The sequence below is a fragment of the Puma concolor genome, chromosome D1 (assembly GCF_028749965.1).
Source record: "Puma concolor isolate L17-30 chromosome D1, mPumCon1.1.hap2, whole genome shotgun sequence".
NCBI lineage: Eukaryota > Metazoa > Chordata > Mammalia > Carnivora > Felidae > Puma > Puma concolor.
This window is the reverse complement of record NC_141676.1, coordinates 896410-915425: the sequence shown is the minus strand read 5'-3', so window position 1 is coordinate 915425 and position 19016 is coordinate 896410. Positions and strand designations below refer to the sequence as shown.

At 67.6% G+C, this 19016-nt stretch overlaps 1 protein-coding gene across 1 annotated transcript in view; it reads right to left on the bottom strand.

Moving 5' to 3' along the window:
- MUC5B (mucin 5B, oligomeric mucus/gel-forming) overlaps positions 1-17015 on the bottom strand; it is a 36523-nt gene extending 19508 nt beyond the window's left edge. Inside the window, exons 1-31 of the mRNA XM_086679316.1 lie at positions 16886-17015; positions 14686-14736; positions 14140-14190; positions 13608-13869; positions 13369-13483; positions 13195-13285; positions 12840-12946; positions 11883-12084; positions 11353-11478; positions 11090-11207; positions 10853-10991; positions 10399-10509; positions 10157-10226; positions 9575-9712; positions 8994-9158; positions 8563-8657; positions 7464-7590; positions 6963-7218; positions 6530-6585; positions 6335-6435; positions 6093-6244; positions 5609-5747; positions 4781-4900; positions 3853-4032; positions 3186-3425; positions 2252-2408; positions 1594-1722; positions 1347-1491; positions 1223-1266; positions 943-1140; positions 256-737 (exon numbers count right to left, since the gene is read on the bottom strand). Of these exons, the coding sequence (XP_086535442.1) occupies positions 256-737; positions 943-1140; positions 1223-1266; positions 1347-1491; positions 1594-1722; positions 2252-2408; positions 3186-3425; positions 3853-4032; positions 4781-4900; positions 5609-5747; positions 6093-6244; positions 6335-6435; positions 6530-6585; positions 6963-7218; positions 7464-7590; positions 8563-8657; positions 8994-9158; positions 9575-9712; positions 10157-10226; positions 10399-10509; positions 10853-10991; positions 11090-11207; positions 11353-11478; positions 11883-12084; positions 12840-12946; positions 13195-13285; positions 13369-13483; positions 13608-13869; positions 14140-14190; positions 14686-14736; positions 16886-16955 (4437 nt within the window). The 5' untranslated portion in view covers positions 16956-17015. The remainder of the gene's footprint in view (positions 1-255; positions 738-942; positions 1141-1222; positions 1267-1346; positions 1492-1593; positions 1723-2251; positions 2409-3185; positions 3426-3852; positions 4033-4780; positions 4901-5608; positions 5748-6092; positions 6245-6334; positions 6436-6529; positions 6586-6962; positions 7219-7463; positions 7591-8562; positions 8658-8993; positions 9159-9574; positions 9713-10156; positions 10227-10398; positions 10510-10852; positions 10992-11089; positions 11208-11352; positions 11479-11882; positions 12085-12839; positions 12947-13194; positions 13286-13368; positions 13484-13607; positions 13870-14139; positions 14191-14685; positions 14737-16885) is intronic.
- Positions 17016-19016: the final 2001 nt, after the last annotated feature.

Genomic DNA, 19016 nt, shown 5'->3' with positions numbered 1-19016 from the left:
CCCCGTGGACTGGACGGTGGGGGCCAGCGTGGACTGGACGGTGGGGGCCCCCGTGGACTGGACGGTGGGGGCCAGCGTGGACTGGACGGTGGGGGCCCCCGTGGACCGGACGGTGGGGGCCAGCGTGGACCGGACGGTGGGGGCCCGCGTGGACCGGAAGGTGGGGGCCCCCGTGGACTGGACGGTGGGGGCCCGCGTGGACTGGACGGTGTGGGCCCCCGTGGACTGGACGGTGGGGGCCCGCGTGGACAGGACGGTGGGGGCCCCCGTGGACTGGATGGTGGGGGCCCGCGTGGACTGGACGGTGGGGGTCCGCGTGGACTGGACGGTGGGGGCCCCCGTGGACTGGAAGGTGGGGCCAGACAGGGAGCTGACCGGTGGCTGCTGGGTGGTGGCACCAGGGGAGGTGCCACAGGGCACGTGGTCACAGCAGAGGACTTGCAGCTCATAGTTATAGCATAGCTGGTGGCTCTGCTCACTGTTGAGGCAAGTCAGCCCCCGGGCCACGTCACACTCCACTTTCTGGCCCAGGAGCTGCAGCGGGACGTGGGGGAATTTCTGTGCCCGGCACTCAATGGCCACTGGGGCTGGGCAGACCTCATGGCCCCTCTGCCTCAGGTTCACAAACGTCTCAAAGTCTCCACCTGGCAGGCCAGGCTCTGGATGGCTGCTGTCATGCCAGCCTGACCAATAGCACACTTCTCGCACACACACGGTGGAGGAGGTGGGGACCGAGCCTGTGGGTGGGAGGCAGGAACGTCGTCAGCCTCCTCTGCACGCCCGCCAGCCGTGCCCAGGAGGAGAGGTGACCCAGGCCGTCCCTCACGCCCAGGACGCCTGCACTGACCTGCCACTTGGTGTTCCCTCACCACCCAGACTGTTGCCCAGACTCCGGGGTTTGGGAGAGGGAGGCAGGACCAGCAGGGTGTCCTCCAGGCTTACCTGTTGTGGAGAGGGGTGTCACAGTGGTGGTGAAGGTGAAGGGTGTCGTGGACGGGGTTCCGGGACATTCCACAGCCCTCCGAATGATGGTCCCATTGTTTCCACAGATGGCGATCAAACAGGCACCGAGCCCGTCGGTCGTGTTGTAGATGACATCCTCGAAATGGTAGGTCCTGCCCTCGTAGGTGCAGGTGCACGCTGGCAGACAGGGTAGGCGCAGGGCTGACTTGGAGACCCCAGCCCCCAGTCCCTAGCCCCGCGTGGCACCCCTCACCCTTACCTTCGAGGCTGTGCGCGCACCGGAGGCCGCCAGCCGTGCATTCACTAGGGAGGGGAGAGGAGAGAGCTGAGGGCCAGCCCCACCGGGCCGGCGGCCCCCCGCCCCGGCTCCCCCGCCCACTCACCAGCTCTGGCAGTTCTCTGCCGTGGGGACCCTCGCGCCCACGTCGTGGTAGTCCCCGTCCTCATCGTAGCAGCCGCACTGGGCCACGCACTTCATCTGGTCCTCGTTGAAGAACGGCTCGCTGGGCGGGCACTTTGGGTAGCAGCCTGGGCAGGGGCGGGGCGGGCAGGAGACTCACCCTCGTGGCCAGGTGGTGGCTGCTGCCCCGGGGCGGCCAGCCCGCCACCCACGCACGACCCTGCCCTCACCTTCCAGGCCCGGCAGGTCGGTCAGGCAGCGGCCGCTCGGGTTCCGGCAGGTCCTCATGCAGGGTGCGCCGCACGGCTGGTAGTGCCACTCGCACTGGCCCTCGCGGTTGTAGTAGTCGCAGAACAAGGCTGCAGGTGAGGGGGCCGACTCAGCGGGCCGGCTCCGGCCAGAGCGAGCCACCAGCGGCCCCAGGCGGGGCGCCGCCCTGGCAACGACGGCCTCCGGGGCCACCCGGCGGCCGGCCGGGCTCCCCCTGCACCCCGACCTTCGACCAAGCCCCGTCCCTCCCCTGTGCCTCCCGCATGGGGCCTCGGGGGGTGTGGGCCCCAAATGCCCGTGACCTGGGACGCAGCCGCGGGTCCCCTGGCTCCTCGGGGGTGCCGCCTGCCAGGGTGGGGGACTCCGGCCGGAGCGGCTGCCCACTACGCTCCCCTCCAGCCAGGTTCTAAGCGGGCGGGGTGGGGGAGCACGGCTCTACTGACCCCTCTGGGTTCCGGAACATTCTCCCGTCTGTCCATCGGTGACACCCCTCCCCATTTCACGTTCCTTTCCGACACCCGCCGCCCCCCTCCGCGGGCGACCAGCCTTAACCGCGCAGTGTGTCGCTCCCTGGGGTGGGGGCCCGCCCTGCCCCGACGACACATCCCGTGAACTCACGGCAGATGTCCGGGGTCCGCCAGGACACGCACACGCCCACGTCGCGGCAGGCCTGGGCGTAGGCGGCCACGGCCGTGCAGAGACACTCACAGTCGCCCCCGGAGTCACAGGCACACGTGTCGCCCACGCAGGCCTCGTAATACTTGGTGGAGTCGACCTGGGGCAGAGGGTGGTTGGTCTGCTCGACAGCCAGTCAGGGGACCGCCAGCCCTACCCCAGCAGAGGGACCATCTGATCCTGGCTTCCCACATCTGCGGTCTGAGACCCGTGACTCCCACCCACCTGGGCACCTCCACCCGCGCCCCGGCCAGCCTGCCCCTCTGTGCCCCTCACCCCTCACCTCTGCTCACATCACACTCAACCACAGACAGCCCTCCCCGTAGCTGTGTCGTGACCCTGCCTGTCTCCTCGGGGTGAGGGGGCGGGCCCCCAACCACACTCCTCCCTTGAGCAGCAGAGCCCAGAGTGAACCCAAGACACGTTTGCCACCAGACCGTTTCCTCCTAAGCGGCCTGCGCGTCACGTCCTGGATCGTGAGACCGTGCTCGTGAGTGACGAGAACTCGAGTTCTCATTAAAGTCACAGGAAGGACTTTGGGGAAGAGTCTCCAAGGCCGACTCCAGTCCTCAGTACTGGTGAAGCCCGGCAGGCCAGGGAATGTGGGTAGGACAGGGAGGTGACACCGGGGGTCTGTATGGCTCACAACCCCGCTTCTAGGGGAATGGGCCTGAGGGGTCAAGGAAAGCTGTGGGATGCTCTGGGTCGGGACCCCTGGGCAGGGCTTGGGGCACACCGTTTGGACCTCCCACCTGGTGTGCACCCACATCAAGACCGAGCTCAGAGGCCCAGGCCAGACCCAGCCCTGACCAGGAGGGAAGGAGGCAGCCCGACCCTCCAGCCCCCGAGGCCAGAGCGCCCACTTCGCACAGCCCACCTGAGAATGGCAGGCGGCGAAGGTGGCGCTGTTGAGGACACTGCACTGCTTCTGGGCCCAGGACTTGCGGTGCGGGTTGGCGGCGCAGGCGTCCCTGGGGGCCGGGGCGTCGGCGCAGGACGGGGAGAATTTCCAGCTGTTGCCAAACTCCAAGGCATTGCCCACCACGGACTGGCTCCGCGTGGTGAAGTCATTGACGGCATTGTCGTCAAAGTTCCCGCACAGCCCGCAGACCCGGCCCTGCACACGGAGGGGGGTGGGGGGGCAGGCAGCATGGGTGTTGGGGCTGCAGGGGGCAGCCCGAGGGAGCGGCGCATAGCCCAGGGGTGACTGCCTGACGCCTGGTGTCCCCAGGGAGTGCCCGGGGAACCTGCAGGCGGATGGGGTGCACAGTGGGTCCTATGGCAAGCGGGCAGGTGGGCAGCCAGATGAACAGGTGGGCAGGTGGGCAAGCAGGCCAGTGGGCGTGGGGGGACCAGAGAGCAGAGAATGGCTTTCTAACCAGGACTCTGTCAGTCGGTCCCTTGGGTCTCAACACCTGCCTTTTCAGAAGTTGGCATTGTGAGTGGACTGGCCCCAGCCCTCCGTGGATTGTCAGCGGCCAGACGGTCCCTTCTGGGCCAGATCTGTCCCTGCCAGAGGGGGTCCCCAGCCCGCCCACTCTCACCTTGTAGCCCTGCTGTAGTCGGATGAACACGCTGGTCTTTCGGTCCCAGGACACCACCATGCCGCTGCGGGTCTCGACAGTCAGGTAGATGCCCGTGTACCGGACCTTGTACGGCAGGTCTCCGCCCGGCCCCCTCTGCACCACCTTGTGGGTGCCCTCACGCAGGATCAGCTCATAGTTCTGCAGAGGGGCACACGGAGGTGGTGGCAGCCGGGACGGAGGGGCCAGCCCGGGGGCCACAGGTACTCAGGGGCCCTCGGCACAGGGCTGGTGGGCTCCTGACTGTCAGCAAACACCAGGCGAGAGGCCAAGCCGACTGGGCTGGGAGGCCGCATAGAAAGCCAGGGCCACGGTAAGCAGGGGTGCACGGGTCCCAGAGGGAGTCTGCAGGACTGGCCACCCCAGCTCGCTGGCCTCTGAGTGAGGCGACCCTGCTCATCCTCTTACCACCCTGTGGGGGAGACGTCCCCCGCCAGCAGTGCGCCTCTCTGCCCGGTGAACTCTGACCTCCCTCTGCTGGAACTGGGCACCCTGATGTGGTGGGCTGAACGCAGGCCCCCAAAAAGGTGTGTCCACATCCTGACCCCTGAAACCCGTGAATGTGACCTTATTTGGAAGGAGGGTCTTTGCAGGTGTCAGCGACGGATGAGCTCATCTGGGACTTAGGGCGAGCCTCAGTCCAACCACAGGTGTCCGTGTGGGAGAAGAGAGGGGCAGACAGGTGGGGGAGGGGCGGTGGAGCCCAGGAGCTGGGGGGGGCGGGGGTGTGGTCTCGGCCCTGGGACACCTACATGGCGGAGTCCTGGCGTCACAACCAAGAGAATGAATTTCTCTGGTTTCGGGTCCGGGCTGTGGTCATTTGTTCAGGTTGCCCCAGGACCGTCAGCTGGAGGGCAGAGGGAGGGAGAAGTTTCCTGGGGGCTCTCACCTCCAGGAAGAGCTTGATGGCCTTAGAGCAGGTGACACCCGTGGTCCCACAGGGGACGTTTTCGGTGACGACGCGGAAAGTCCCATTTGTGGTGCCGGTGCCATTGCCCCCACAGTAGTCCTGGGACAGGGAGGGGTCAGGCTGCGGGAGCAGGCCGGGCGAGGGGGCGGGGCGAAGAGGGCGGGGGACGGGGACGAAGAGGACGGGAGGGGAGGGGGGGAGGAGGACGAGGCGATGGGCCGGGATGAGGAGGCGGGGGTGGGGCGAGGTTGACGGGGCGAGGTTGACGGGGCGAGAGGCGGGGACGGGGACGAGGAGGGTGTGGGGGGCGTAGGAGGGCGGGAGCAGGGGTGGGGCGGGGATGAGGAGGGCGGGGCTGGGGGCGGGCACGAAGAGGACGAGAGGGGGCGTGGCCGGGACGAGGAGGGCGGGGCGAGGATGAGGAGGGCGGGGCGAGGACGAGGAGGGTGGGACGAAGAGGGCGGGGCGAGGGGGGCGGGGCGAGGATGAGGAGGGTGAGGGGCGAGGAGGGTGGGACGAGGAAGGCGGGGCGAGGGCGAGGAGGGCGGGGCGAGGACGAGAGGGGCGTGGCCGGGACGAGGAGGGCGGGGCGAGGGCGGTGGGACGAGGAGGGCGGGGCGAGGGCGAGGAGGGCGGGACGAGGACGAGAGGGGGCGTGGCCGGGATGAGGAGGGGGCGAGGGGCGGGGACGAGAGGGGCGAGGGCGAGGAGGGTGGGACGAGGAGGACGAGTGGGGGCGTGGCCGGGGCGAGGGGCGGGGCTAGGAGGAGGCCGGGTAGGCGGGGGCAGAGAGGGGGCCAGGCGTACCTGCGCCAGCGTGTACTCGCAACTTCCTTCAAAGCTGTAGCGCTCGCCATCAAAGGTGATGAAGTGGCCGTCCCCGTAGGCCACGCAGGTGCCCAGGCAGGCCTTGCTGCTGCATTCCCACCTGCGGCTCCTGCACGTGCTGCGAGGCGAGGGCAGGCGACGGCCAGGTCACGGGGGCCGCCCCGCCCCACTCTCCGGAGGGGTTAAGTGACGCGGCGAGCTCAGGAAGTCTCCGCCTGCCACCTGCCTGCCTGCGGCACTCCTGTCTCTCGGCTTCTGAAGCCCTTGGCGCCTGGAGTGCGGCGGGGCCGGAGCCCCTGGCGTCGGCTCTGACTGGCCGGCCACGGCTAGGCCTGGCCCCTGGGGCACCTTCCAAGGACGAAGGGCACACCCCAGGGCTTTCCCGGGGGCGGGGGTCGGGGGGGGCGGGGGCAATGTCAGGCCTCGGCCCTGTCCCGCCCCCTGCGGAGTAGCCCCGACCTACCAGGTGTTACAGTCGACCCTGATGGTCTCCCCGGGCTTGTAGGTGGCCTCGTTGTGCAGACAAGGACAGTCCTCCTCCGCCACGCAGCCTCCGCTCCCGTCCGACACCAGCCCCGGGGGGCAGACGCAGCCGGACACGCAGTGAGTGCTGAACTGTGGACCGGCACAAGTCAGTGCCGGTCACCCGCTGTGCCCGGGGACGCCCTCGGGCAGCGCCCTCGCCGTGCCCTCCCGGCCACTCACACAGTCCACGTCCAGCGTGTGGCAGCTCCTGAGACATTCGGCCCCGGGCGCGCCGGCGGAGACGTTGCGGCAGTCCAGGTACACCATGGGGGCCGCGCACCCTGCGGAGGAGGCGGGGCTGGGCTGGGAGGGGCCCCTCCCCCCACCCGGGGCCCGCGGAAGCCCCTCCCTCGGGGTGCTGCCCAGAGGCCGTACCTGAGCTCCTGTGCTCCGCCGCTCCCAGGCAACTCAGCTTCCCACCCACGCACGAGCTGTGAGAGACAGACGACCCTCTCTGGACCCCCTGCCCACCCACCACCCCACAGACCTCACCCAGATCTCTGCCCGGCTGGGGGCACCCCTCCCCCGGCGCGGAGAGAAAACCGTCCTGTGCAATGCACACGCCCTCCCTGGGCCCTGGACCCTCAGAACCCTCTGGAGGCCAAGGGAGGGCTACCTCTTCACAGCAGGACTAAGGGATGTGGGGGGAGGGGCAAACTTCCCTCCCCAGGGAGCACCTTTGTGTTTCAAAATCCTCTGGGAGACACCCAGACATCTTTGCGTGTGAAACAGGGTGACGAGACCCTCGCTCTCCTGGGATGGGGCACAGTGATGTGGGGGAGGGGCATGGGCCCAGCTGGCCCCTTACCACACCACGCTGTCGTCATGCACCACCTCCCCCGGGGCCACTGCAGAGCCACGGAAGTAGCAGGGACAGGCCTCAGCGGACACGCAGGCACCCGAGTCATCCAGGAAGGTGCCCGAGGGGCAGATGCAGCCGTCCACAGGCACGAAGGTGACGCCGCAGGTGACGTCGACCTGGCTCAGAGCGCGGCAGGTGGGCTGGCAGCCGGCCACCACATAGCTGTAGTTCTGGGACTTGGGGCAGCTGCTCACATACTTGGCTGGGGGCAGGGGCAGCGCTCAAGTCAGTGGCTGGATGGCCCCCTCCAAACCGGTGTTTAAGCTGCCCAAGACTCAGTTTCCCCTCTGACACCCAGGAATGGTGGGACCACAAGGTCCTTGGTTGTCCCGACCGAGGAAGCCAGAAGCTCTGGCTGAGAACATGTGGGTGGGGGGTGGCTGCCCCCAGGATCCCCAGGCCCCCTGCCCCCACCCGGTGCAGCCAGAGTGGCTCAGGGACACTCACCGCACACGCCGTCCCTCCAGCCTCTGAGCAGCACCCCCTTGGCGGCACAGGCGTGCACGTAGGAGGACAGGGCCGCACACAGACAGTCCTCGCTCTTCTGACAGTTACACGTGTCGAACATGCAGTGCTGGGGATGGGGCCATTGGGGACCGTCAGGAACCCCAGCCCACCAAGGCCCCTCCTCTTCCCGTGGATTCTTCCTGGGACCCCTGCCTGGACTGGGAGGTCCACCCCAAGGAGGCCCCTTGGCACAGATGGGCGGAAAGCGGCCCCCAGGAGGGGCACACCGCACGCTAAGCGACTGCAGAGGCCCGGTCAGGGGGCAGCAAGAAGGCGTGAGACCAGGCTATGGTCAGGGTCAGGAGGGAGCGCCACAGGACAGGACCAGGGTCGGCCGCATCTCACGTACGTCACGGGTTGTGCTGCGTGTGGGGGACACAGGTGGGGTGAAGAGGGTGCCATCTGCCCAGGCAGAGGTGGGCCTGGGCTTTCCACCTGGAGATGCTCCTGATGGTGCATTTTAGGGCTTTGAGCTTCTGGGAAAGTGGCCCATGAGCCAAGTGTTGTGAAGGATACGTGGAAACCCTAACCCACGGGACCTGAGAAAATGAGCTTATTGCAAACAGGGTCTTTGCAGATATTATTAAGACGAGGTCATGGGGATGGTCCCCGATCCAGCATGACTGGTGTCCTTAAAGAGGAAATTTGGACACAGACACAGGGGAGGGGCCAAGGCCGTGTGACCAGGGAGGCAGAGGTTGGGGTGACATGGCCACAAGCCCAGGGACACCTGGAGCCCCGAGAAGCTGGGAGAGGCAGGAAGGACCTTCTCTGTAGCCTTAGGAGGGAGTATGGCTCTGCCCACAGCTTGATTTGGGGTTTCTGGCTTCTAGGACCGGAACAGAATCAATATTTCTAGTTTTTGGTGAGCTGGTCCGTGGCCACAAACACCCCGACAGTGATGGTGCTAAAAGCCCCAGGCAGCCCCGGGTAGGACTGACCAACCAGCCCGCCGTGCTGTGAGTGGTCCTCGAGATAGGGGACCACCAAGGGGAGGCTAAGGGGTAGGGGGCGGCTCCAGGTGGAGCAGGGGTCTCACCGAGTGGAAGGGTGCAGGGTTGAGGACAGAGTGACAGGGCGAGAAGGCTCCGGCAGGGTCAGTCAGCAGGGAGCACCAGTGCTGGGCGTAGTTCTCTGGGACAAGGGTGCGGGGGGAGGCTGGCTGGCCGGCACCCACACACCTCCTCCCCCTTGCCCGCCCCCTCAGGCTGCCTGCGCTCCTGCACACGGGCCCTGGGGGGCCCCACGGTCCCCAGAGAGCTCAGCTGGGATTTGGGGCTTGCCCACCGTGCTGAGAGGGCAGGAAGGTGCTCCTCCTCGAGACAGGCTCTGAGCACTCTGGCCTGCCCGATTTCACCCCAGGCCATGCACACCCGGACACCAGGGGTCCCCCAGGGCCTAGTGAGATGGGAGGTCTTGGCTCCCAGCCCAGCCCTCGTAAACGGAGGGCCCCCGGGGGGGTGGGAGTACCGTTCTCCACGCTGAGGGAGCAGGGGTCCTCGAAGCTGTTCTTGACGTTGGGGCAGGCGGCCTGGGTCTTCCAGGTGTTGGCGAAGGCGGCGGCCGTGCCCTCCACCACGCCGCTGAGGGTCCGGAAGTCATCGGCCTGGTTCTGGTTGAAGTTCCCGCACAGGCCTGGGGGCCGGGGCCCAGGGGTGGGGCGTTAGCAGGGCGTCCAGCCTGGCCATCCGGGGGGCCTTGCTCCCTGGCTCCTGCTCTCCTCTAGAAACCACCACACGGCGGACCAGCCCCGAACCCCCATCCCAGGAGTGGTTCCAGAGCCATCCGTAGGTGAGCCCCGATGGGGATCAGCCACTGTGCAAAGCCTGACCTCGTAAGGGCAACACGGCTTGCTCTCCATCCCCCCAAGTGCCCTCCCTAGGACCACACATCACATTCGGGGTGCCCTCGGCCGGTGCAGGAGTCTCCACTGTGCCCTGGGAGCAGCCGCCTCCCAACTTTCACCTCCTGCCAGACTCTTCCCGTCCTGCCCGCGGCCTGGAGCTGAGTCCGGGCACCAGCCCCCTCCCGGCCCGTCGGCGGAGCCTCACCGCACATCTGTCCGTGATAGGAGGGGTCCAGCCTGAGGAACACCTGCATGAGGGGCACCAGCTGAACCTGCAGCTGCAGCCCGAGGCCCGTGTGCACCAGGACGAAGAAGGACGTAGGCCTGAAGATGGTGATGTTGGCTGCCGGGGGTGGGGACCGAGTCAGAGTCTGCGTGGGGGCCAGGCCTGGCCAGACGGAGCCCCCTTGCTCCTGGGACAGGCAGGAAGCAGGGAGGGTCCCCTAGGGATGGCCTGGGAGGATCCAGGCATCTGGTGGGCCCGCGCCACCGCATGCCTGGGAGGATCCAGGCATCTGGTGGGCCCGCGCCACCGCTCCGGGACCCAGGGGTGGGCGGAGCTCCTCTGCAGGTGGTATTGGCAGTGACCACTCGTGATCCCCGAGAGGCTGCGCCCCAAGTGTGTTCGGCCCCGGTCCCCACGGTAGCCAAGGGGGGAGCGTTGACATCCCACGTGCAGATGAGAAACCAACCATGGGATGTTCCGGAACTGCCCCGGGCCACAGAGAACCAGCCTTGGGAGCAGACCACCTGGCTGCAGTGCGGCCGGCTGTCCCAGACCACGTACCTGCTGACACGGGCAGCCGCGTGTGCACGGAGTTCATGAATACCCCGCCGCTGGCCTGGATCTGGATGATCTGGTGAGAGGAAGCGGCCAGGTCAGCTGGGGGAGGAGCCTGCCCGGCCGGGGAGCACTCCCCAGGGGCCAGCCCAGCAGAGTCAGAGCCCGGAGGGGACCCCTGGCCCCTAACGTCAGACCAAGATCTCCACCCTGTCCCCACCCCCTTTCCCAGCAGGACCCTCACCCACCGTGTCCCCGCCGTTCACGCTGAGCGTCACCATTTTGAGGCAGTTCTCGTTGTCCGTCAGGCCACATTTCCGCAGCTCGGCCAGCACAGTGAAGCCGTTGCCTGCACATTTCTGACAGGGCAAGGCCCACCAGGGCGCTGGGGGTCGGCCACTCCCGAGCGCGGGCAGGGAGGGGGCTGCGTGTTCGTGTGTGGCGCCCCTGTTCCCAGGACCGTGCGTGTGGGGTGGAGGCTGGCCCCTGTGGCCACCTCCAGGCAGGCAGCTCATCTCGGGGCCTGGGAGCCCCTTGGCCCCGCGAATGTGAGCCTAGGGGCTTCCCTTTGGGGATGGAACCCCAGGAGGGGACCGGGGGGGGGCTTCGCCTACTCTGATGGCCATCACAGGACCCTTCCCAGGGGCAGGGAGGCCTGAAGAGTCCCAGGACAGGCCCAGCAGGTGGGGACTGGGACCGTACCTTGGACAGGACGTAGCTGCAGTCCCCATGCACATCGTAGAGTCTCTCATCGTAGGTGGAGATGTGGGACCCGCCCTGGACGGAGCAGGTGCCAGGGCACGGAAGGTTCTGGCATTGCCACAGCCCCCCAGAGCAGGTGCTGGGAAGGGAGGCCATGAACAGAGGAAGCGTGGTGTGGGGGAGGTAGATCCCCTCCCATGCACCCCCACCAAGGGCAGGGGCAGCCAGGAGGCGTACCAGGAGCTGCAGCTGGTGGTGAAGGAGGCCCCCGGGGCGTAGGTGTGGCCGCCGTGGGTGCATGGACACTGTTCTAGGGGCAGGCAGCCCGTGTGGGTGACGTCATCCAGCACCGTGCCTGCGGACAGCGGGGGGCAGGGGGTTGTGAGCGGGCTGGGTCGGGTGTTGGCAACACAGTGACTGGAGGCAGCCGGCGGGGGGGAGGGGGGTTGGGGGCAGAGGGCCTGGCTGGGGGACAGTCCCCGAGGGCCAGGAGGACCTGCCTGGGGGGCAGAAGCAGCCATCCACACAGTGGTCCTCGCAGAGCTGGGAGCGCTCCGGGTTGGAGCAGGTGTCCGCGCAGGGCGAGCCGCATTCCCGCTGCTGTGTGTTGAGGGGGCAGGTCCAGGCTGTGGGGGGAGGCAGAGCTTGGGCCCCGGAAAGCCACCCGGGCGCGGGGCAGGCGGCTGCTCCCAACCTTTCCCGTGTCATCAAGGGCTCCCCAAGGTCACAGCTGAGCCGGGGAGCCCCTCGTCTTGGGAGGCTGGGCCTCCCTGCTCCTAACTCCCACTGTCTTCTGGGTGAGGCGGCCCTCCTGTGCCCACCTGGACTGTGCCAAGGCCGGGTCCTCCCTCTGGGCCCCCCACACTCCCTTCTGTCCCCCTGCCCACCCTCTCGCTGTAGGACCCCCCAAATGACTCCACTTGCCCTGGGTCCCCAGCCAGATGCCAGATGTCCTGACCCTCGCCCCCTCCCCACCGGGACCCAGTGTGGGCGTGGGGCCTGGTGCTGGCGCCGGCCAGGGGGCACTCACGGCAGAGGTCAGGGCCCCTCCAGTTCTGGGGCTGTCCCCCTGCATGGGCACACTGGCGGGAGTACTCGGCGAAGGTGGCACACAGGCAGTCCGGGCAGCGGCACAGATCCTGGGTGCAGGCGGCCACGTACACGGCAGGGTCCACCAGCGTGTTGCACTCCGAGAAGGCCGGGCCCAACAGGGTGCGGTGGCAGATGCCCTCCTGGGGAGCACAAAGGTGTGGCACCCTCCACCCTCGGTGCTTGTGGGGGGTCCAGGCCAGGGGGCCCCTTACCCCCCTTGAGGTCCCTTTCATCTCTCCATCTGTCCGTCCACCCACCCGTCCTTCTCTTTAACCACAGTGAACTTGCTGGGTGCAGGGCTCAGCTTGGCTCTGGGAGTGACCCAGGACCGTGGACTCCACCCACCCACTCAGGGCTCCAGGCCACATCTGCCCATGGTGTGAGCACCCAGGAAAGGCGCGATGCAAAGAGAAGTGGGAAACGGGGGCACCTGTGTGCCCGCTGACGAACCCCTTTTCTTTCCCCAGCACCCCTGCCCCTGCCCCCCAGGCGGCTGGGCCTGGGCTCCACATCCTGACTTGAGGCTCTGAGGGAGATTCTGTTGGTTTGGGCCTCCTGGAGCTTCCAGGCTGCTTCTACCCGTGGAGGCCTCCCTGCTCCCACGTGGGGCTTCTTCAGCTGGGCTCCTAAGTGCCCACCACGGACCGCCTATGTGTGGACATGTATTCGCATACACGGATGGGCACACGTGTAGCCCACGGCCCGCACACGTAGAACATTCGTTTGGTAGGTGGAAGCTCAGACGGTGTCTCCGCGGTGGAAGCCGTGTCCCCTGCCCCCCCAGGGCTTGGAGACCCTCCGCCCAGATGCCTCAGGGCCCAGCCCAGGAAGCCTGAGATGACCATCCTGGGAGAGCAGGGGCTGGGGGCAGGCCGGGCCCCAGAGAGGCGCTCACCCTATCCGTGCAGTTGTTGGCGGGGGAAGGTAGGGGGTCCTGGCATTGCTCTGTGGGCCCATCCAGCTTCTGGAGATTTCCAAACTGGAGAGGGGTCAGCCTGGCGTCTGTGGAGAGATGCTGGGGTCAGGGTGCTGAGGGACCGTGGGGCCAGTGCAGGGGATGGCTGCCTGGGGACCCCTGCCCGTGCCCAGGGCACCTGAAACTTCTCTGGGGCGTCGCTGGCTTGAGTATTGCCCCCACCCCGATTTGCTGTCCACCCAGAGCCTGGGTAAGGCCACCCCAAGGCTGCCCCCTCCAGGCCTCCTCAGGACAAGCCAGCCCTCAGCTTCCTGCTGCCCCAGGGGGCACTCACTATGGGCATAGAACTCGTTGACGGCCCGGAGTCCGTTGAAGTCCCCACACAGACCACACGTCTGGTTGGCGTACTTGGGGTCCAGCTCCAGCTGGGGGCAGAAGAGAGGCAGCTCCAGCCTCTGGGAGGCTGTCCCCAGTTGGGGGGGGGGTGGACAGGTGGGGGCGTCCTCACCAGGGCAGCTTCCTCTCTGTTCCACAGGAAGGTTAGCACCAGCCGGACGTCAACCTTGATGTAGACACTGCTCTCCTCTACCAGGACGCCAGCGCGGCTGTAGGGCAGCTCCTCCCTGGGGTGGAAATTTCTGGTCCTCCCAGGGCCAGGGTGCGCAGCAGGGTGCGGCGCCCCCAGCAGCCCTGAGCCCAGAACCCGCCCCAGAGGCCCGGCCCTTCCCCAGCCCGGACCAGGCTCACCGCTGCCCGTTGATGAGGATCGAGCCGTTGGAGGCCTCCAGCACCAGCCCTTGGGTCTTGAGGATGATGTGGGTGATGGTAGGCCTGGAGCCGGCCAGGCCGCGGCGGACCTGGATGTTGAAGTCCTCGTAGGCGGCCCCGCAGTGCATGGAGAGGACGTAGTTGCACAGGCCCGGGAAGCGGAAGACGTCCCCGTCGAAGGTCTTATAGTGGAAGTCGCCCCAGGTGCTGCACACCCGCCCGTTGTGCGCGGCGTTCAGGGCTGTGGGGAGAGCGTGGTGAGGCCCCGGCAGATGCCACAGGCCTCGCCCAGCCACCCACGGGTAGCCTTTTCCGGGTTGGGGACGGGGAGCTCGGAGGGCAGCCAGGAGGGCTGAGAGCCCTGCCCCAGCATCCGGGGTCGGCCCCCACCACTGTCCACAGGGAGCGCTCCCAGCCAGGCCCAAGGCCATCCAGCTGCCCATACCACCCCGGCGTCAGCCCCCAGAGGGGCAAGCCCCCGCCCCATCAGCAGTGGGCAGCATCCACTCACAGCTTATGGTGGGGAAGACGGTGATGGGCGGGATGATGGTCATGCTCCGAGCTGCAGAGTGAGGGCTGGGTTACACTAGAATTGTGGCCAGACAGGGAATGGCCGGGGACACTCCTTCCCGGGACCTCTATCCTCCTCACAGGCCGGCCTGGGGCAGCAGCCGCCCTGACTCAGCCCAGGGAGCCCCAGGACTAGGGCTGTCCCCTCCCAGACCCTCCCATCCACCCAGGACACACTGCTGGCCTGGGCTTTACTGTGTGTGTGTGTGTGTGCGCACGCGCGCACACACGTGTCCAAGTACATGACCGTGTGTGCACGTGTGTGAGCATTCTGGCCTCTCTGCTCTGTGCCTTAGCTTTCTTTGGCCCGTCCCCTCTGCGATCCCTTCTTGTGGGCAGGTGGGATCCAGGAGGGTCTCTGTGTGACATGTGGCTCCTGTAGAAAGGGGTCTGTCCCCCCTCCCCTGTCCAGATCGCCGGCCCACCCCGAGCCCAGCCCCTTCTGTTTGCTCGGGAGGCCTCAGCGCCCAGAACCCAGGCCGCATACCGACGTCCACCCTCCGACTGTTCACAGCAGGCTCCGTGCTGCCCTGGGTCTCTGCAGGGAAAGGGGACGGGAGTCAGTGAGAAGCTGGACGTTTGCCATCCCTTCCTGGGCAGGCTTCAGGGTGGTGGCCACGTGACAGGGTCTAGCCTCCCCACCACTCTACATGGTAGCTGTCGTGGCCTCCGCAGGGATGGGGGTTCCCGCGGGGAGCTGCGTCTGGTGGCCTTGCCCTGACTCCCGCTCTCCCCATCTACGAATGCAGAGTGCTGCCTCATCTGGCCGTGACCCGGCAGCTGCTGGCTCAGGGCAGGAGAATGGAATCAGGAAAAGGCGTTGGCCCGTTGACCCTGGCCACCCTAGAAGAGGGTTCGGCCCCATCCCAGGAGTCCCCTGGAGAAGGACAAAGACCAGTTTTGTTGGGGAGAAGGACACACGCAGTCAGGGAGGCTTCTGGGCGTGACTTAGCAGAAACCCAAGACCAGAGTGAGATTCGAGCTAGAACCATCCATCATGGTGGGGGCGGGCCTGGAGGCCTGGGTCCCGGGATGGCTGCCCGGGTGGCCTGTGTGCCCACTGCCTGCAAGCAGGGCTTCCTCCGTCGGCCCGACCACGGCTACGCCCAGGTGCTCGCCCCCAGCGGCCCGGCCCCCACAGCCCCTCGCTGCCTTGGGGGGCCGCGGGGAGCCCTCCCTGGCCCCTCTGCCGGGCTCAGGCTGGGGCACCCCTCCGCACGGGCCCTGTACTGCTTCCTTCCGTCTGCCGGGGGTCTGCACACTCGGCCTAACACTGAGCCTTGTCGGGGAGTGGGTGTTGGGCCCCCGACGTCCCCGTGTCCCTGGTGGGGCCAGCGCGGCAAGGGGTCGGGTGAGGCCACCGCCACAGCTTCCTGTCCGTCCTTCCCAACGGGGACCTCGGACGCACGCAAGCCACGGGCACTGGCGGGGCAACGCGCTTTCCTTCGGAAGGCCCCTCCCGCAGCTGCTGCCTCTGTCCACCCCTGCCCCACGGGCCGCGCCCCACAGTCAGAAACCAGGGGTTTTCCCGCGGGTGCAGCGAACCCTGCACCCCCATCCCCGTCCGGGGCCGGTTTCTACGAGAAGTGGCTCCACTCGGGGCTGGTGGCCTCGCGAGACCCGGGCTCCGTTGCCCAGCCAGGAAAATGCTCGCTGCCAACTGCCCCCCCCAACGCCGTGGTCGACAGCGCACCCTCTGACGTGAGCCCCCTCGTCTCAGACCTCTTTTGCCTGCCCCTAATGGGATCGGCCCCCCAGAGAGGAGCGGGTGGAGGCTGAGGCGGCTCGCTGGGGAGGCCCGGTGTCCGGGCACCTGGTCTGAGGCCAGCGCGGCCCAGAGGAGCCCGGAGGAGCCGGCTGAGTAGGGGCCCCGGCTGCGCAAACCAGCAGACAGGCACCCGAAGAGCACAGCAGGCTGGGGTATGTGGCCGCCCAGTGGGAGCTGCTGCGGGGAAGGAAGTCCCCACCTCCCAGCCCTGCTGGGAGGCGGCTTGGGGCAGGGGCTCTGGGAGACCAGCACCCCCCCGCCCCACCACAGATGGAGAGAGCTCAGGCCGGTGTCCACCTGCCCAGACCCCCGAGCCCGGCTGGGGCCCAGGGAGGAGGCCTTGCGGGAGCAGAGCTCAGGGCCGGGGCCGCGGTGGCCGGGGCTCCAGGCCAGCCCTGCCGGGCGTCACCCAGGCAGCCCCTGAGGCCGTATCTTTCATATTGACAGAAAGTATTAGGGCTGCGGGTGCTTCCCCCTGATGCTGAGAGCCCAGGCCTACGGCAGAGGAGAGGCAGAGGAGAGGCAGAGGAGAGGCGGGCTGGCGGGCTGGGAAGAGCCTCGCGGCAGGTGAGGTGCGAAGTGTCTGACGTGGGTCCGCGGGCTCATCACCTGTCAGCTGTTCCAACCCTGATTTGAGGAGGGATTTTGGAGCCGCTCCAGGAACTACCCTGACGGCTGTCGCCCTCACAGGGACCTGAGAGGTGCCAGCCTTGGGCCCCTCACCCGGCCCGCACCCCCTGACCCTCTTGGTGGTTTGCCCAGGGGACCCAGCTTCTCCTGGGTGCAGACCGAGAGCCTGGGGCCCCACTGAGGACACACGGGGCGGGGGCCGCCCTGCCCATTTCAGGCAGGAGAAACCCCGGGCGGTGGCCTGCGGAGGCCTGTCTGCGGCAGAGAGGGAGCCAGTCTTCGGTCTTACCTGTCCTCTGCACCAAGAGCAGGGCCACAAGGGCCCAGGCCAGCGCCAGGCACCCACTCGGGGCACCCATCCTGGGGGCTGGCACAGCAGCGGGCCGGTGGCAGAGAGGCAGAGGGCCCCGGTGCTCGCTCCCTGGGGGCCCCGGGGCTTATATAGCAAGAAGTCTTGGCCCCAAGCCCAGCTCCTGGGCAACGCAGGGCTCCGTCCTTTCCCCCGAGCCGACCACGTGTGTTTGCTCTTGGGGAGGGGCCGAGGCAGGAAAGAGGCCTGGAGGAGGAAGGATTTGTGGCTGTGGGCCCCAGATTCACAGGACCCCTGCCCCCCCATCCCACCCCACAGCTTCTGAGAATCGGAGAGGGGCTGGCCGCCTGGGCATCCCTGGTCCTGCCTCACTCACGCAGTGGGGAGGTGGTCAGCACGCCCACACACTCAGTCCCCATGTTGAGCCCCCCGGCCCCGGAGCCTGGCTGAGGCTGAGAGACGGGACTGAAGGGGACAAGGCCTCTGCCATCGGGCAGCCTGGGGCACTGGCCCGGGGCACTGACCGCAGGTCCCTGAGGAGTGGGGAGCGACGTGAGGCTGTCATCGCTGGGGGCCTGGGGCTCCTGCTCAGCTGGGCTGGGGTCAGCTGCATGTGGAGGGTGGGGTCCTGGTCTGCAGAGCTTGGGGGTGGGGGAGACTCATGCCCAGAGACCTTGGCCATGCTCACCAGTGCCCCCTGCACATCTCTGTCACCAAGTTCAGATTTAAGGAGAAACAGAGTGGACACCCAGGCTGGCTCTTGCCCAGCACCTGCCCTGGCATGTCTGACCCTCACCTCGCTCCTGAGGCTGGCTCGGTGACCTGAGGCGGGGTGGCACAAAGGAAGCTATTGTTCCCCAGGTCCCTGACACGCCAGGACCCTCCCCTGAGGGCAGGCTGCGCCCCGGCCGATGCGCGCACACGCCGATGTGCCCCCGGAGGGCCCCCAGCAGGGCTGATGGGACACCAGGGGCTGGTGTCTCAACCCCAGTACTGCCCCGACTGGGAGCCACGAAGGCCCCGCTCCCCAGCTGGCGCGGCTGGGCTGCGGGGGCGGGGGGGGGGGGGTCACACGATAACCTCTCCCCTGGTCGGTGAACGGCTCGCCTGGCACGCAGTCCCCTCTGACTCACACTCCAGGCGTCTTACTCTGGGCATCCTCACCCCAAGCCTGAGCGCGTCTGAGTGCCTTGCGGGGCAGCCCCCGGTGGGGAGCACAGGGCCCCTGCGGGTGGGGGCGGCTTCCCCATTGGTTTGGGTGGGGAGCAGCGAGGTGCACCCTGTGTCCTCTGCACCTGCCTTTTCGGGGTTAATTCATAGACGCAGAGCTGCTGGGGGCAGCGGGCAAGCTGTCTTCAGAGCTCTCAACCATGTGCCCGGCCGCCACCCCTCAGCACGGCTGAGCCCCGCTGCCCAGGCTGTGCATGTCTGCAGGCTCGCCTCGGAGGTCCCGGGATCTGCTTTTCATTTGGCCGCTGGCATCTCCAGAGCAGGGCACACCCCCTGTACCTGCAGGGTGCAGTTTCCTGACATCAGAGCTCCTGCAGTCGGGCCTGGCCTGGGGCCTGCTTGCGTGCACGGCCCTGCCAACCTCCGGGGCTCCCGCAGCCTGAACCCTCGTGGCCCGACCCCCTCTGCTCCCCCGAGTCCCCCTCTCAGTCCGTGCCCTGCTGGCACGTCCTCAGCCCCCCACCCCCGACTCAGCTAGCACCCTGCAGCCTTCAGAGGGCCCCCGTGAGCCCCGTGTGGGGCGGTCCTCACCCCCCACACACGTGAGCAACCCGGGCCACCTTGGACTCGGGACCCGAATGTAAGTTATTTAGGGCCTCATGTCTGTCGTCTCGGAAGGAGGGCTTCATGCGGGCACGGGCCTCAACCACTGTTCACAGCTGGCACACAGTAGGCACTCAGGAAGTGCACCAGACCAGCGAGGCGGAGACCTGGCTGCCGGCGTGGCCCGGATACCGCCCCGGTCCTTCCCCACGAGCACCGTCCTCTGGGCAGAGGCGGGTGGGGATTGAGACATCCCGGATGCAGTGCCTCGGAGCCCAGCCTGTTTGCTCAACCAGTTTACCTGTTCACACTTGAGAGAGCCGAGGACAGAAGACAA